At 53.6% G+C, this 17532-nt stretch overlaps 1 protein-coding gene and 1 pseudogene across 1 annotated transcript; both read right to left on the minus strand.

Moving 5' to 3' along the window:
- The window catches only part of LOC129201110 (olfactory receptor 14J1-like), a 32861-nt pseudogene extending 21241 nt beyond the window's left edge, over positions 1–11620 (minus strand).
- Positions 7381–8298, minus strand: LOC129201111 (olfactory receptor 14J1-like). The gene has a single exon (XM_054812274.1). It carries the CDS (start codon positions 8296–8298, stop codon positions 7381–7383), a length of 918 nt encoding a protein of 305 aa, XP_054668249.1.
- Positions 11621–17532: the final 5912 nt, after the last annotated feature.

Genomic DNA, 17532 nt, shown 5'->3' on the forward strand with positions numbered 1-17532 from the left:
ATGCAAAAAGACAACCCCTTTTATCCATTTCCTCACAGGCCCTGCACATTCTCCCTTTGAACCCTTATTTGGTGTTTCTGAGGTGGTTATAACGGTGCTTTCTGCCTTGATTAGCAACTACACTACACTAGTACTCTTTTTCTCATCTGTAGTGTCCTGTAGCTACCTAAGTTATCACCTTGTTAGAGGCACCATGGCTCAGGATGAACATCAGCACAGGTACTTTCAATGTTGGAGGTTCATTCCAGAGGGACCTTGACACACCTGGGGATTTGGCCAGCCGAAACTTGAAGATTTAGAAGGAAAAGCTGCAGAACAACTCCGTGCAGCAGCATGGGCGGTGACCACGCAGGCTAAGGGGTGCCTGGAGGAGAAGGGCCTGTGAGTCATGATGGCTGCCGTAGGAGCCAGTGGGCTTCACATTCCAAAAGGAAAATGGAGAAAATGGAGAGTGTCCGGGGGAGGTCTGCCAAAATGGAGTGAGGAGCCTAAAGCCTGAGCTGTAGGAGAGTCTGAGGGAACTGGGCCTCTCTAGCTGGCTGAAGGGAAGGCATTGGGCAACCTCATAAGAGCCTGCACCTACCTACCTTGAGAGATGAGGGAGCCGAGCTCTCTTCTGCAGTGGCCAAAGAACTGACAGAGGAAACAGCCACAAAGTGCCTCTTGGGAGTTTTGGGCTGAGCCTTAGAAAAAATAACATGGACTAGAAGGAGCACTGCTGTGACCTCCACCTTTGGAGCTCTTCAGGTTTCAGCTCCGCAAAGTCACAGCTACGTGGAGGATGGACTAGAGTCCCCCAGCAGTCTCCTCCTGCCAAGCCTTCCAAGAGCTTGTTCCTTGGCACGTGCTGTACAGGAAGAGATTAAGCTGGAGGTGAGGCTCTCTACATCATAGGATAATTCAGGGTGGAAGGGAGCTCTGGAGGTCTCAAGTGCAATGCCCAGCTCAAAGCAGGGCCAGCTCTGAGATCAGACCAGGTTGCTCAGGAAATGTCAGCATCCACAGAGAGAATTTACACACAAACCAGGTCACCATTACAGAACTGGAGACGAGGCATCTCACCAGCTCCCTGAACACCGCTATCGGTAGGCCATGCCTCCTGAGATTCCTGGGAACACGCACCTTCTTTTCCAAGGAGTGGGTTCCTTATGCAAGTTCCCTGGCATATCTCCAGCCCATGGAGTGCTTTAGACTGTAAACAGAATTGAAAGAAAGCCTCTGACTTGGGTACTATCAACCTCATTGCTCAAAGAGAGGGATATGGAGGCATCTCAGAGCTTCCACGTTCCTGCTACAGATTCAATGCCTCATAGGAAGGAGCTGAAGAAAACACTTTTGAACTGGTATAGGCTTTAGATCATTTCACATGTGAAGGCTCTGCTCTCTGCTTTCAATCGTTGGCACCCTGCTTTTCCTCACCTGCTTTTCCTTGCTCTCCTGCCAAAACCTGACCAAGTGATGAGAAGAAAGGCAGCAGAAAGGCCCTAGGCCTCCATGAATCAGCTGTGGTGTGGCAGCTGGAGGGTGATGGTGTCATTTCATTGTACACCCCACAAAGAATCCAGCTAGGAAGTGAATCTGCAAGTCTGAATCGACAAGGTCCATGGACAGCCCAGGCTGTGTCTATGGCTGTGACTGGAGACCCATACACCTGCAGTGCAGATCAAGCTGGGGCTGAAAGTGGGCTTCAATGGGCTCCTGGGCCCATGGGCAGGGATGCAGGTGGAGGCTGCAGGTTATGCTGGTCAGGGCCATGAAGGCCGATGGATGCTCTCAGGGCCCTGACACTGCCCCCGTGGCATCCCACCTGCCAGTGCCCGCAGGAGGCCAAAGTCTCATTCCCTCATGTGCAGGGCCTGTGCTCTGCTAATCTCCTTCCCCTCGTCCCTGGGGATGTGGGAGACCACATGGTCACTGCAGACCAGGCTGACACTGGTCTTCACATGCCTGACCAGTTCTTCCTCTTTTGGGAGTACCCCATCCAGGTGAGCAGAAGACTGGATGGCCCATTTAGAAGCTGACGCACACACACCCCCACGCCTCCATTTAACCTGTTGCGTGTTCCATAGAGAATGTCCATTTATCTGAGCTGCCCTGACATCCCACAGGGCATCCCCCACTTCTCATCTTCCCTGCTGGTCTCTCCTAAATATGTTCTATCTCCACCTACCACAAAAGCCCTGGGAGGTGTCCATCCCCACCTCGGCTCTTCTTCCATTGACATCACATCTCTGTGAAAAAGTGTGACGAAGAAGGAGTGGCAGAGAGGTTCTGTGCTGACCGTAACCCCTCATTCACCATCCCCCCTGCACCTCTCAGGGTTGGGGCAGGTAGAAGAATTGGGAATGAAGGGGGAATGGTCTTTCATATTTTTGTCATATCAAAAGTCTGTTTTAATTGACAATAAATTAAATTGATTTTCCCCAAGTCAGCTCTTCTTTGCCAATGACAGTAATTAGTAAGTGATCTTCCGGTCTTTATCTTGACCTGTGAGCTAATCTATCTTATTGTCTCCCTTTGTCTTTTTGAGTTGGGGCTGTGAATGAGCATCTGAGTGGGTGTCTGGCTGCTGGCCAAGGCTAAGCCACTACAGAACCACCACATCAGGAGTGCTGTGTCCAGTTTGCAGCTCCCCAGCACAAGAAAGACCTTGACAGATTGGAGCAAGTCCTGCAAAGGCAAGAAGGATGGTTGGGGCCTGGAGACCATTATGGACAAGGAAAGATGGAGAGAGTTGGGGGTTTTTTTGAGAAATCCCTCGGAGTCAAACACTAGAAGAAAGACCCAGGCCAGTTGGTGGGATCTCAAACAATGGATTTTTTCAATATCTCTTGAGACAAGACCATGAACCCCTGATCTAGCTGGACCTGCCTGAGAATGGGCTTGGCTGAGAGACCAGCTGTGGCAAGAGCTATGGGACTTGGATTGTAATGAGTGTCAGTAGGAAACTCGTTTTCTTTTTATTAATAATGGCAGTGGAGTTGGGTATCATGAAGGCCCGGAGGAGGACAGAGGTGGCCATGCAGCAAAGGTCCCTCCTCAGGACTGAGGTGTATGGCCAGAGATGGAAATGGCCAGTGTGTGGGGCAGCCAGGGAAAATTGCCCTGCCGGGGCAGCGTCCCTAGGGCGTCCAGGGAAAAAGGCACAGACTGGGCCCCTCTCTTCTGCACCTTTGCTCCTTGCTTCCTTCACCGTGACCCTTGGCTCTGCACCGTGATCTGCACCCTGCCACATGCCCCCACCCTGCACACTCACACAGCTTAGCTCTACACTGTGTTTGTTCTCTCCTGGGCACATTTCAACCCAGCCCAACCCCTCCCCAGCAATCCCTAATTCTCCTCGCCTCTTCCCAGTACAGTGGCCAAGTCTGGGCTGGCCCACGGCAGTGCCCACGGCAGGGTGCTGCAGAGCTCTGGGCACTCAGCCCACAGCCCCAGCCCCTCTGAAGGGCACAGCAGGTCCTGGGGGGCAGAGCAGGGGGTTCCGGCTCCCCGTCGGTCCCAGGGCTTGACCTGGCCGCAAGGGCATGAGGAAACAGAGGCCACTCACCCTCTGGCTCTCCTCCGTTCCTACTGTAGGTGACCCTCCATGCTGACTGCATTTGCCCCCTTCTCTGCCCCCACCAGCCCCACTCTCCAGGACAGCATGGCAATCCTGGCGCTGGAGCTCCTCAGCTAACAGCTCTCCAGTCTCCCTTCCCTGTGCCAGCGGGGCTCCCGCTGCCTCTCCTGTGATCGCAGAGTCCTCGTTTTCCTGTGAATGCCTGGAATTAACACTTTACTTTAAAAGGTAGAAGGGGACGTTCAGAGTGATGGCATTTGTCTTCCCAAGTAACCGTTACACGTGATGGAGCTCTGCTTTCCTGGAGATGGCTGAATACCTGCCTGCTGATGGGAAATGGTGAAGGAGTTCCTTATTTTACTTTGCTTGCATGCACGACTTTTACCTATTAAACTGTCTTTATCTCAACCCACAAGTCTTTGCACTTTTACCCTTATGATTTTCTCCCCCATGCTGCCGTGGTTGGAGTGAGCGAACGGCTGTGTAGGGCTTGGTTGCTGCTTGGGATTAAACCATGGGACAAAAGTGCTTTGATTTCTCATTCATTCCTGCCCCCCTAAGGGTTGACTTCAGACAAAAAGATGCTGCTGGTTAATTTATTTTGCTTAAATGCAGAGAGAGTCTGGCTCCTCATTTACACAGACACTGTGGGTCACACAAGACAGGTGGATACCTAGGACGGAGGGGGTGAATAAAGACATTTCTTTGCAGACAGCATCATCAAAAGTGGAAAAGGAAAAAAAGAGAGAAAATAAAAAAGAATAAACGAAGAGAAGGAAAGACAGGCTTAGACTGTCAAGATATATATTGGGAGTGATTTGCAGAGGAAATTACACAGTCTCTGGCTGTTAAATACCATCTAATCAGTTTCCTCAGGGCATCCTTGAGCTCCGGGTTCCTCATGCTGTAGATGAGGGGGTTCACTGTTGGATGTAGAACCATGAACAGAACTGCCATCGCCAGATACAGGAATGGGGAGGAGATGGAATGGGGCTTCAGGTAGGCCATCATCATAGTGTTGATAAACAGGGAGACCACGGCCAGGTGAGGGAGGCACATGGAAAAGGCTTTGTGCCGTCCCTGCTCAGAGGGGATCCTCAGCACAGCCCTGAAGATCTGCACATAGGACACCACAATGAAAACAAAACATCCCCAAACAAGAAAACCACTAACCACAAGAAGGCCAACTTCCCTGAGGTAGGCATCTGAGCAGGAGAGCTTGAGGATCTGGGGGATTTCACGTAAGAAATGGTCCAGGGTATATCCTTGGCAGAGAGGTATTAAAAATGTATTGGCCGTGTGCACACTGGCATAGAGAAACCCACTGCCCCAGGCAGCTGCTGCCATGTGGGCACAAGCTCTGCTGCCCAGGAGGGTCCCGTAGTGCAGGGGTTTGCAGATGGCAACGTAGCGGTCATAGGCCATGACAGTGAGGAGAAAACACTGCTACAACTAAAAAGAGAAACCAAAATATTTGAGCAGCGCATCCCAAGAAAGAAATTGCACTCTTGTCTCAGAGGTAATTGGCCATGGATCGATGATGCCATGATGGAAGAGCAGTGGAGACAGAGCCCAGGTCGAGGAGGAAGAAGTACATGGGGGTCTGAAGGCACTGGTTGCAGGCTATGGTGGCGATGGTGAGGCCATGGGAATAGCTGATGGCATTTGTGCTCACTTGGGTTCATCTCCCCACACACACACACTGTGCATGCTTATGTCTCGTCTGAAGCATGCAAACTTGGACTTCTGACCTTGTCATTCAATGTCCCTCTGGGGAGGGAAGAACAGCCTCTCTGAGCTGGGCTGAGAGGCCAGTGCTGGAAATGGTGCTTGTTATTGGCTGCTCTGTGATGGCTGCCCTGGGGCAACTTCCCCGGGATGTCCAGCGAATAAGGGCCCAGAGCAGACTCTGCTCTGCCGGTCCTCCTTCTCTCTCTCAGGAGGCCTGGCTGTGCAAGGACACTGCCGTGTGCCCCCAACCTCCGCACTCACGCACTGTAGCTGATCACTGGTGTTTTCCTCTCCCTGGCACTTCCCAGCCCAGCCCCTCCCCAGCTCTCCCCATCTGCCTGCCCTTGCCCCAGCACAGCCCAGCACAGCAGCCCAGGTTGGGACTGGCCCCACAGCAGGAAATGGAGGTCGGTGACTGTGTCTCTGGCTGGCATGCTGACAAGATCCCCACCCCAGACAGCCTGCAGCCCCCCGTGCCAGTCCCACTCCCCAGGACAGCACAGAGTCCTGGCCCTGCGGCTCCTCAGGCAGCTCCTGCGGCCCTAAGGATAGGGCAGCCTGCCCGGTCGAAGGATTTCTCTTGCCTTGCACACACGTGGTGCCCTGCTCTTCTCCCAGGACATTCCATTTCCCCACAGAGCCTTTCCCCAGGTGAGCATGTCTGTGTTGGCCTGGCCGGCCATTCCCGCACCCTCTCCTCATGCTCCCCGCAGCCCCTGAGCTGGTGGTGCTGCTCTGCAGAGCGCGTGGGCTGCGGTGCCCGGCGCCACGGGCTGACTCTGCAGGGCCGGTGCCGGTCGGGCTGCGTGGCAGACCTAGCTCAGGGCTGTCACTGCCATTGACTGCCTCCCACACAAGTTCTTCTGAGGCCATGGAGGGTGCGCAGAGGTACCCTGCCTCACTTCCAAGGCCATGAGATGCATTTTGGTGCTGCAATGCATCCAGCCTATGTCATTTCACTGAGGGTGATAACGCATCACTCACCAGACTGCTTTCCTTGTGCCCGTTGTGTCTCCTGCGTTGCAGAGCTCGGACTTTCCTGTTCACACCCAGATTTGGCACTTTACCTCTGGTCTCCACCTTGGACAGGCTCACGCTCAGTGGGGCTCCATCCACCGCTGACTCCCCGGCACACGCTGTCCCTGCAGATCCCCTGTGCTCTTCTGGCAGCTCCTGAGTCCCTCCAGAAAAACATTCACTTGCCAGCAGCCCTGTGAACTGCTGTAGAGCCCCAGGCAGGTGAGTTGGGAACCATTCCCCATCTGCATGGGTGTTGGCCACCAACAAGCAACACCGGTACCAGACGTCAGTCCCTAGCAGACCACACTGGGACCTTGATCTCATCCTACTGAGCCCACAGAGAAACAAGCAAAGCAACAAGCCTCTCTGCAGAGTCTATTCTTTGGGCATGTTCTTGAGACCAGCTTCTGAACACCTAAGCCTTCGGGCACTGCCCTGAGAAGATCCCCTTGTATGATGGAAATGCTGCTATGGAGGCCAGCTCTGTATCAGAAGTGCCCGTTGCCTCTCCCTGCCTGCGGTCACAGGACCACCACACAGCAGGACTGTAACCAAGCTTCATGAGCCCCCAGGCCTTCCACCAAAAAAGGGCTCAGGAGAGCATGGAAATGGAAGGAGAACAGCTTGGGAAAGACCAAGTGCTGGTGCTCCCTGGCAGTGCGGCTGTGCTGACGCTCTTTTCTTCTTCCCCTCTGCACACAGGCTCCCCGCAGCTGCAGAGCAGGTCTTGGAGGAAGGACCTCAGAAAAAAGAGTCAACGCAGGGCACTTTATTTTGTTTAAACACCCAGAGGGTATGACTCCTCATTTGCACAGCCTCCAGGTCACACAAAAGCTGGATAGATTGTGAATTAGAAATGGGTCAAATAAAGACATTTCTTTGTGGAAAGCATTCAGATAAGTAAAACAAAAAACAAATAACCCAAACTTCACACACCCCCCACAAACCCCCTTCCCCCAAGACCAAAATGATCATTAAAAAAACTTCCAGGAGACTGGCTGGGCCTCTAATGAGATATATTATGAATATTCTGAAGAAGAAAACAGGCATTTTATTGTTTCTGGAAATCATCCAGTCATTAGTTTCCTGAGGGCATCCTTGATCTCATGGTTCCTCATGCTGTGGATGAGGGGGTTCATGGTTGGAGGCACCACTGAGTACAGCACTGCCATGAAGAGATTGAGGGATGGGGAGGAGATGGATGGGGGCTTCAGGTAGGTAAACATACCAGTGCTGATAAACAGGGAGACCACGGCCAGGTGAGGGAGGCACGTGGAAAAGGCTTTGTGCCGTCCCTGCTCAGAGGGGATCCTCAGCACGGCCCTGAAGATCTGCACATAGGACACCACAATGAAAACAAAACACCCAAAGGCTAAACAGGCACTAACCACAAGAAGCCCAACTTCCCTGAGGTAGGCATCTGAGCAGGAGAGCTTGAGGATCTGGGGGATTTCACAGAAGAACTGGTCCACAGCATTGCCGTGGCAGAGGGGTAGGGAAAATGTATTGGCCGTGTGCAGCAGAGCAGTGAGAAACCCACTGCCCCAGGCAGCTGCTGCCATGTGGGCACAAGCTCTGCTGCCCAGGAGGGTCCCGTAGTGCAGGGGTTTGCAGATGGCAACGTAGCGGTCATAGGCCATGACAGTGAGAAGACAATACTCCCCTACAATAAAGAAGAGAAAGAAAAAGACCTGTGCAGCACATCCTGCGTAGGACATGGCCCTGGTGTCCCAGAGGGAGTTGGCCGTGGCTTTGGGGAGAGTGGTGGAGATGGAGCCCAGGTCGAGGAGGGAGAGGTTGAGGAGGAAGAAGTACATGGGGGTGTGGAGGTGGTGGTCACAGGCTATGGCAGTGATGATGAGGCCGTTTCCCAGGAGGGCAGCCAGGTAGATGCCCAGGAAGAGCCAGAAGTGCAAGAGCTGCAGCTCCCGTGTGTCTGCGAATGCCAGGAGGAGGAACTGGGTCATGGAGCTGCTGTTGGCCATCTGCGGCTGCTGCTCACAGAGGTCTGTGCATGGAGGAAAAGACAGGGAAGAGTTAGAATAGAGCTTAACCTACTGCATTTCTCATGGAAACCTCCCAAAGCGCTTTTCCCCTTTCAGGAAGACCTTTGGCAGGTGTCTTTGCTACGTTCAGGTTGGTGCTGCTTGTGGGTGCCATAGGAGCAGGGAGCTCTTCTGGGGGCTCTGGAGGACTTTGTCCCGCTTACAGCAAGAGCTAAACAGGAACATAGGGTGATATCAGGTTAAGTCCAGTCATAATTGCAAAGAGCTTTTCAGGATTGTTGGTCCCAGTACACCCGACTGCAGAGTAGAGCTGTGGGCATTTCGGTTTGCTTACTTTGTTCTGTTTGCCTATCCACACCCGAGGGATTTTTTAAAGGCATAAACCCTTGGCATTTCTTCTGCGCTCCAGGGGAAACCTTGTGGGTTCTGAGAGACAAAGGAACTGCTCCTCAATACAGAGTGAAGAGAGTCGATCTGTCCATCAGCCCTGGTCTCGGCTGGCCTGCGCTGGCACCTCTTTGAGCTGGAGGACGATTGCACCCAGATGTTCCTCTGAGAAGAAACTGGACACTGGAGGATCTCAGCTCTCCCCTCCTAGGCAGGGACACAGAGGGCTCATTGCAGCTGCCTGTCTTCTCCATGGGACTGCTAGGTGACACAGAGATGCCCTGGGAGAGCTAGGCCCTTTTGGAGGGCAGCCTGCAGCCAAGCAGGACCCACTCCCACCCATTCCCCCCAAGAAAATACCTGAATGTCATAAATATGAGGGGTCCTGCAGGAAGAGTAAGCTCACTCCTGGCCCCATACACCGCAGTGCCCAGAGCCCCAAACATTAGGAGAGGACGCGGATGCTTTTCCTCCATGGATCCATCTGCATGAGACAACATGCAGCACTGGTGTCTGAGCTGCACCCTAGTCCTCGCCCCTCACACCAGTGATTAACGGGGAAGAACAAGGGCGGCAGGGACAAGAGGGGAAAATGCCAAAGTACTCCTGCCAAGGGAGTCAGGACAGGGAGACACAGCTGGACGCTTGAGTGTTTCTCCTCTTCGGTGGTTGGGCCGCTGGGAAGGAAACGCATGATCAAGTCCCTGTGACATTAAGGGTGGGAATATCTGCTGGGTGGGAGAGGAGACCAGGGAGTTGCTCTGGGGAAAGTGTCTGCACTGCAGGGCATGGCAGGGAGATGCCAAATGCCCCCTCCGTGGCATTTCTGGGAGCAGCTCCCTCTCACTCCCTGCCCATGTCACCACTGCCTGGAGCTGTCCCTGCTGGGACCCGTTTCTCTGCCCCCAAGTCTCCTCCCTGCCAGTGCTCACAGCTCTCATGCCACCCGCTGTGTGCTCGGCTCTTCCCTACAGACCCCTCCTGGCAGCAGGGCACCGGCCAGAGAAATCTCTGTGTGTGCAGGGGCTAAGGAGCAGCTCAGACAAGTGCTGAAGTGATCCCGGAGTCGCTCTGGGGGACGCATCTGCCCCCGTGGGTTCGAAGGGGGCTGGGGCACCTCACTCCCATGCAGACCCCTGCCTGGCAGGGCTTCAAGGGTCACTGTCTGAAACTCCCCCAACCCCACAGAGCCCACGAGCAGGAGCAGGAGCAGCACAGACAGGCGGGAAGAGGAGGAGCAGCACCACAAACAGAAGGAAAGGCACTTAAGACAGTCGTCACCTTCACCAGCCGTGCAGGCAGCCTCCCAGACAGCGATGCTGCAAGGCAGTCACGCTCAGCCCCTGTGCTGCGCAGAGAAAAATGGGCACAGGGCTGGAGAGAGGCACCGCTGCTCTGCTGGAGCTCTGGCTGCAGAGGGGGCAGCTGATGCCTTGTGCTCCACGGCCACGAGGGCAGAGACTTTGCTGGGTCAGACAGGAGGCAAGGGGGCTTGCTCCGAGGAAGGTGTCTGCACTGGAGGGGGTGACAGGGAACTTTCCCAATTCTCCTTCCCATGACATTGCCTTCTCAGTTTCATCTTCTTCCCTGCCCACCCCTCGGCTTCCTGGTCCTTTTCAACCTGCTGCTTTGCCCCACAATGTTTTCCTCACAGGAAATTCTGAGAGACCCCATCCCACCGTTGGTGCACTCAGTGTTGCCCTACAGAAAACTCTCCCTGGGAGGGCACCGCCTAGAGACATCTCCCTGCTTCCGACGGGTAAAGAGCAGGTCAGACGAACCGTGATGTTGCCAGCCAAGGTGATGCTGGTGATGCCTGCAGGCTGAGGGGTAGGCGAAGGCATTTTCTGAGGTTCCTAGAAGACCTTCTGATCATGCCACGTAATGGTTAAGAATCTCAGTCACTTCTCAAATGTGAGCAGCTCCGTTTCCCTTCACACCCCCAAAGCATGAAATTGAAGCCTGAGGGAAGCACCTTTGTTTCCAGATAGCCCCTGCCTGGACCCTCCAGCCCTGGGAGGATCTGGAGCTGTGAGCGGCCCTGATCCATGCAGCAGCCTCTGAACAGCAGAAGGACCCTGCCCTGTCATGCTCTGCCGGGTGTCGCTCCTTGCACCCAGACCTTCTCCCCACAGCACCGTGGGGAGCTCCCCAGAAAACCTGAGTGCTGCTCCTCACAGGCAGCACAGTCCCTGTCCTGGCACAGAGCCCCCTTGGGCTGCAAGGACCCTGCCTGGAGCCCAGGGCAGCCCCACACCCAGCCTGGCACCCCTGCAGCCATCGCTGGGAGGAGGGACCCATCATGCCCTGTCCCTCTGAGGATGCAGCAGGGAAGCCCTGCTCTGGAGCAGATCCTTCTCCTCCACACCAGAAAAGCCAGGAGAGCCATCCTGACAGGTCCTATCAGTTGTGGCATGGGCCAGGTCTAGTACAGGCTTCCAGGCACTCGTCTGCATTGCCCTGCAGCCAGAGACTTACCGTGTCAAGGGCTGGGAAGATTTCTTTCCCCGGTGAGCTCCCACACCAGAAGTCTTTCACCTTCTCTCGTTCCTCTTGTCTGCCCTCGCTGCCTGCAGGCAGTGCCCTCAGCCCTGCTGCGCTTTGCAGAGGAGCTGCTCCTGGGCAGAGCTGTCTCTCTGCAGCGCTGCCCGCTTGCCACGAGCTCCCTCCATCCCAGGAGCCCAGCCCAGCTCAGCAGCAGAGGACCAGCCCAAGGCAGCACTTCCTCTGTCCCCCCACGCCCCCCGGGCTCTCTTAAGGTGTCGCTGGGTCTCCAGAGGAACCTGCTGTGAAACAGGCTGAAGGAATCACTGATGTTCCCTCCCACAGCTGGGGAGAACCACTTTCCAGCAGAGTCTTTCCTCCTAATAAAAAAAGCGTTGGGCATAAGAATCTCCTTTCCTTGCGTCGGCATTAGACGGGACACCCAGGTAGGGACAGGGAGGGCTCTCCTTTACCCCTGCTGAGGGAAGGGACTCAGCTGACTCAGTTGAGGCATCTCATCCTTGGTTTGCAGTCCTGGGGCTGGAAGGGGACTCAGCTCTCACCTATGGCTCCCACAAAGCCTCAGGAGGTGGGATTCTTCTTGCCTCAGGTCAGGTGGGCACCAAATAGGCACCTGCTGCCTGGGAGCTGCTTGTCTCAGTTCCCATGGGAATTACTGGAGATGGAGGCCAGGAGTCACCTGTTCAGACTCAAACACCTGGTGACATCTGAGGTGTCAGGCGTGGTCCAAGATATGTGCAGGGAGCTGCAAGCTCCAATGGAGCCGTTCATAGAGACAGGGCAGTATCTGGAGGCATGGTCTTGGAGCTTAGAGGGGAATACCTTTGGCCAACAGCAGATGCCCACATTTTGGACAACTGAACTTTTCCCTACTCCTTACGTCCAGGGCAGCCTACTGAGGTAGTCAGGGGGCCAGAAGGAGTCTTTGCCATAGCCGTCAGCCATCTTCTGCATCAGCTGTAGATACTAGATCACCTTTGACTGTAATGGCAGATGTCTCATGGACATCCCTACGTTGCCCAAGCCAATTCAGGGCAGCTACTCAACAGCCAAACACAGGCCTGCAGTGCTATGATGTGAGATGCCGGGGCCCTCCAGCACAAGTGCATGTGGCTGGCAGGGACCGCACGGGACCTACAGGAAAGGCATCTGCGTCCAGAGTGGGTGTGAGACAGACACTCCAGATGGCATGTCCGATTGCATCAGTTTCTGTTGGCCAGCTACTGAATCCCACCACTGCAATGAGACGGGGTCTGACCCAGCTCCATCCAGTTGATGCAGAAGTTCATGCACAGGAAGCATATCCCACTGGGATCTCCACTCATTTGCCTACTCCCAAAGTCTGCTGGTTCTTCTTAAAGACAACCTCTTATTCACTCACTTGATGATACAAGCAAGGAACCGCCCAAGGATTTTCAGAGTTTTCCTGGGTCACAGGATGTCCACACCCAAAGACATTTTCAGCAGCATCTGTCCTTCCTTGAGATCAGCTTCGCCTCCACCACAGGCTCTCAGGGGCTGCAGAGACACCACGGAGAGCAAAGCCCTCTCCTGCCAGGACAGCAGAGACCAGCCCTGCTTGCCTCTGGCCTTGGGGAGAGAAGATTTGCCTCTTTCTATGCCTTCACACTGACATCTGCCATCTCCTCCAGCATGTCTCTGGTCTCATGCAAAGCATGGGTCTTGGGTACTTGGTCCTGGGTTTGCCTGTGACAAGTCTGAGCTTCTCCCTGGTGCCACGGCTGAGGTGCTGCAGCCCAAACGTGCATCAATGGCCTCAGCCTGGGGCACAGACCGCTGGAGAGCCGGAGTCCCAAGTGCCACTATAGACTCTTGGCATTGATGGAGTAAATGGTGAGGGGTGGTGGGACAGCTCACAGTGGTGCTGCCATGGTGCGTACGGGCTTTTCAGGAGAGGCAGGCCGGGAAGATGGGGTGGGGGATGACCTCCATCTGAAGGAGCTTGTTGTACGTATGGTGCTCCTCTACGGGATGTGCAACAGGTTGTGTGAGCCTTGTGGGTGAGGGTGAGAGGACAGGCCACTTAGTGTGGCATCCTGGTGGGAGATGAAGAACCTGCAACCGGGGTAAGGAAGTGGACTACGCCTTCATTAATTAAGCAACCCAAGGAAGTCTCCAGATGAATGACGCCAGGTCTTATTGGGGACTTTTATGACTCTGGCGCTCACTGGAAGGGGTGCACAGCAGGGTGCATATTGTCCAGCAGGCTTCTGGGTCTCTTGGGACAACTTCTTTGTACAGGTGCAAGGTGGGCCAACCAAGGTGATGCTGACCCAAATCCAGTCCCTGCAGAGGGAGGGCTGATCAGGGCTGTGAAAATGAGTGTGAGCCTGGGCTGTAGTGACCATGAAATCTCAGCTCACAAGGGGAATGAGAAAGGACTGCAGCAAAGTAGAGATGCTGGGTCTCTAGAGGAGAAGATTTTAGCCTCCTCAGGGGACTTTTGGGGGCAATCCCACAGTAGCAGCAGCAGCAGCACTCAAGGGCAGCAGAGCTGCACTGAACTTCTGGTCTTTCAGGACACCACATTCCACACAAAAGAACTGTCCGCATTAATACACAGGAAAACAACCGGGTATCTCGGGACAGAAACTTGGCTAAAAAGGGACCTCATGAAGAAGCTCCATAGAAAAAAGAAAGCATCCAAGAGGTGGATGCTGGGACTCAAGGAGGGATTTAGAAGTAGGGATGGTTTCCTGGAAGCTAAAGCTTCCCAGTGTAGACCCTTGCAAGGGCTACAGGGACACCAAAAGGAGCTGCTGCTGCTGCTGCTTCAGGAACAGTTAAGAAACAAAGAGAATGAGTGGCCACTGCTGAATTTAGTAAGAGCAGGTGTTGATAGGTCTGAGTTCTCTGTGTCCTTCTTGCCTTCGTCTCCTCCAGAAAGGTCTCTGAGGCTTTTCTACCTGGAGCAGGACTCTGGAGGAGAACAACCGTTGGCGAATTTGGATTAAGTCAGGAGTTACCTGAGGAAGCTCAATCCTTACCAGTCTGTGGGAGTGAAGGGGCAGCATCCCAGGGAGCTGAGAGAGCAGGCCGATGCCACAGGGAGGCCACTCTCCATCATCTTGGAAAGGACATGGAGACTGGGGGAAGTCCCTGTCAACTGGCAGCACCCAAACACTGCATGTACTTTCTGAAAAAGACCCAAAAGGATGAGCAGGGGAACTAAAGGCTGTCCCCAGAGCACGTGCACTTGGATCCCATTTCTGGGGAGCATTAAGAGAAGGTGACTGGATTTACCCATGGTAGACTGTGCCTGCCCATCTTTTTTGCTTTCTGTGATGGAAGGACAGGATTGGTGGATGCGGGGAGAGCAGCGCTTGCCCTTTACCTCAAAGTCAGCAAGGCTTTCAGCATCATTCCCCACGCTGTTCTGGTGTCCCAGTAAGGTCATTATGGTCTACATAGATGAACAGGTAGATGGTCAAAAAGACAGTTGGACTTTCAGGCTTGGATGGGTGTGGTCAATGTGTGCTACTGTGCCTGGATGTGTCTATCTAACAGGGTCCTGCAGGTGTCTGTCCTGCAATCTATCCCATTTAATGCCTTTTTAATGATGCAGAGAAGATGAGAGAGTATTTTTTCATATGATTTCTAGATGACAGAGCGCTTTGAGGAGAGCAGACACTACACTGGGGGACAGGGCTGCCGTCCCAAGGGACCTAGACAGGCTGGAGGCACAGAGGTAACCTCGCGATATGCAGTCAGGACAAATCCAAAGTCCTGCTCGTGAGGTGGACTGAGCCCCTGCAAAGCCAGAGGCCTGTGACTGCCGAGGTATAGGAAGCAGCTCTGCAGGAAAGGCTGTGGTGGTCTTTGGGTTACAGTAGGCAAACCATGAGCCGTTCAGCAAAGGCCAACAGCACCCTGGGCTGTATGAGCAGGAGCACAGTCAGTGGCAGTGATTATCATCTTCCTCTACTCAGCACACGTTAGACCGCATCCAGAACACTTTAGCATGTTTTGATGCACTGTAATGCCAGAGAGACATTGGCCAACTGGAGCCAGTTCAGTGGAGGGCCAGAAAGATGGTCATGGCTAGAGCACCTGCCCTGTTAGGAGGGGCTGAGGGAGCTGGACTTGTTCAGACTGGAGAACGGAGGGCTTTTGGGGGAGGATGGAACAGCCTTGCACTGCCTCGGTGCAGTTTCCAAGAAGACATTGCGGTGCAAGGCACAAGGACAAGAGGCAACGGGCAACAAGAGAGGCTCAGGCTCGATATAGGGAGAAATTTTTGATGCATGAGGCAAATCAGACCTGGGAAGACCTTTTGAAGAGAGTTTAGACTGCCTCCATCCCTGGAAGTTTCAAAGAGACATCTGGATAAAGCCACGAGCAACCTGGTGTGACCCTGCTTTGAGCACAATGTTGGTCTATAGACATCTTGCAAGGCCACTTCCAGCCTGAATGGAGCTTTTGTCCCTTCCCCTTCATGTTGTCAACATTAGGGAAAGCACTCCGTACAGCTATTTATGTTTGACGGTGCTTTTCTAGACAGTCTTTAGCACCTAAAAAGGGAATCACACAATATCAGAACACTTTCAAAAACCACGCTTGGTAGCAAAAATCCAGCTGTGTATGGCCTGAAAAAACAGTGAGTATCCTCTCTCATTTCATCCTTCTCTTCTGACCACTTGTTCAGGCTTTTAGAAGACAGGAAGTTAATAAAGTTGAAATTCCTGGGTGCCCATGAGTGAATTCTCACCCTCAGCTTCAGCTGAATCCTTTCTACTTGGGCAACAGTGAAAGGCACAAGCTGTTTTGGTACGTGGGCAGATGCCCGATCCTTCACCCACCACAGGAGGGTCCAAAATAAGAAAATCACGGCCAATGGGGAAAGGATTAGCAGGTGTGCAGAGCAAAAGGATGTCATCAGGGCTGTGTGGGGTTCCTGTGATGCAGCCCTTTGCTTATTTTGTACTCTCTGTGGAGTTCCTGAGATGGTTGCTGGGGTTCCTTGGGCAGCAAATCCATGAAATAAGTGCCCCCTTTCATCACCTGTAGCGTCATGCAATTGCTCACATTGCTATTTTGATAGAGGATCGGGCAATCAGAAATGTCCTAACATGGAGACAAGGATATGGTGGGAAATGGTGTTGAAAGCCCTAAGGAACTCCAGGTAAATGAACCCCGCTGCTGCTCCCGTATCAAGAAATGCAGTCCTTTCATCTTAGCAAGGAATGAGGACAGTCAAGCGTGATCTGCCCTGGGTTCATCCAGTCACCCTCTCTTTCAGATACACAGAAACCAAATCCAAAGGCACGCTCTGTGCCACACAGACAACACAGGCTGACCTCACTATGATATCAGCTGGCTCCCTCAACACCCTTGGATACAGCCCTGCCAGTTCTGTGGACTGTTAATACTTGATCAAGTAACCCCTGGCTTGGTCCACATCCACTGCTGGTGTTTCTCCTCCAGAGTCCTGCTTCAAGGCACAAAGTCCTTGGAGACCTTGTTGGTGAAGACAGAGGCAAAGAGGACAAAGAGCACCTCAGACAGTTCTGCATCTTCTCTGGCAAAATTCAGCAGTGCCCACACATTAATTTTGTTGATTCTCCTTGAACTGTAACTTCAATACTAACAGCTCATCTTGATGCCCTTGGACATCCAAGCAAGTATCAACTCCACAGGAGCCTTGTCTTTCCTAAAGCCCTCCCTGTTTCTAAATTCCTCCTTTGAAGTGAGGTCCTCTATCCACACCCTCCGTGCTTCCCTTTTTCGATGGAGCATCCCGACAAGGTGCCTGTTTAGCCAAGCTGCTGTCCTGAGACGTCCACTTGTTTGCTGGACTATCGGCATGGACGCTTTATGTGCTTAGAGGATGCTGCCCCTGAAAAGCCGTTGCACTGAATGCTGCTCCCCTTGAGTGATACTGCCCACTGAACGTTCCCGGAACGGGCCAAACTCTGCCACTCTGCGACCTGGCATCTGCGCTCTGCTCCTCTCCTTCCTCACTCCCCTTGGGAGCTGAGACTCCAGCATTTCTTAGCTATGAGTGCCAAGGCTGACAAGGATGACACAGCTTTTCAGATCCAGGTGAGCATCACGTTTCTTGGCGCATCTGGCAGCTGTGCTGAAAAGCTGATGCAAAGAACCTCCAGACACCAAAAGCAGCATTTGCACAGTGCTGTCCTGTGAATGTCAGGGGGTGGTGGGTTGACTTTTGGCCACCAGGTGCCCACCCAGCCTCTCTCTCTCATCCCCACCTCATTCTTCACTCTCCTTGGTGCCTCCAGGGTACTTTCTCTCTTACAGCTGCTGCACACTGGGTTTTACCCTTTCTGAAAGAGGTTA

The sequence above is a fragment of the Grus americana genome, unplaced genomic scaffold (genome assembly GCF_028858705.1).
Source record: "Grus americana isolate bGruAme1 unplaced genomic scaffold, bGruAme1.mat scaffold_778, whole genome shotgun sequence".
In the NCBI taxonomy this organism is placed as follows: Eukaryota; Metazoa; Chordata; class Aves; order Gruiformes; family Gruidae; genus Grus; species Grus americana.

Coding starts and splice junctions, on each gene's coding strand:
- LOC129201111 (XM_054812274.1), bottom strand. CDS start 8,298: ATGGCCAACAGCAGCTCCATGACCCAGTTCCTCCTCCTGGCATTCGCA.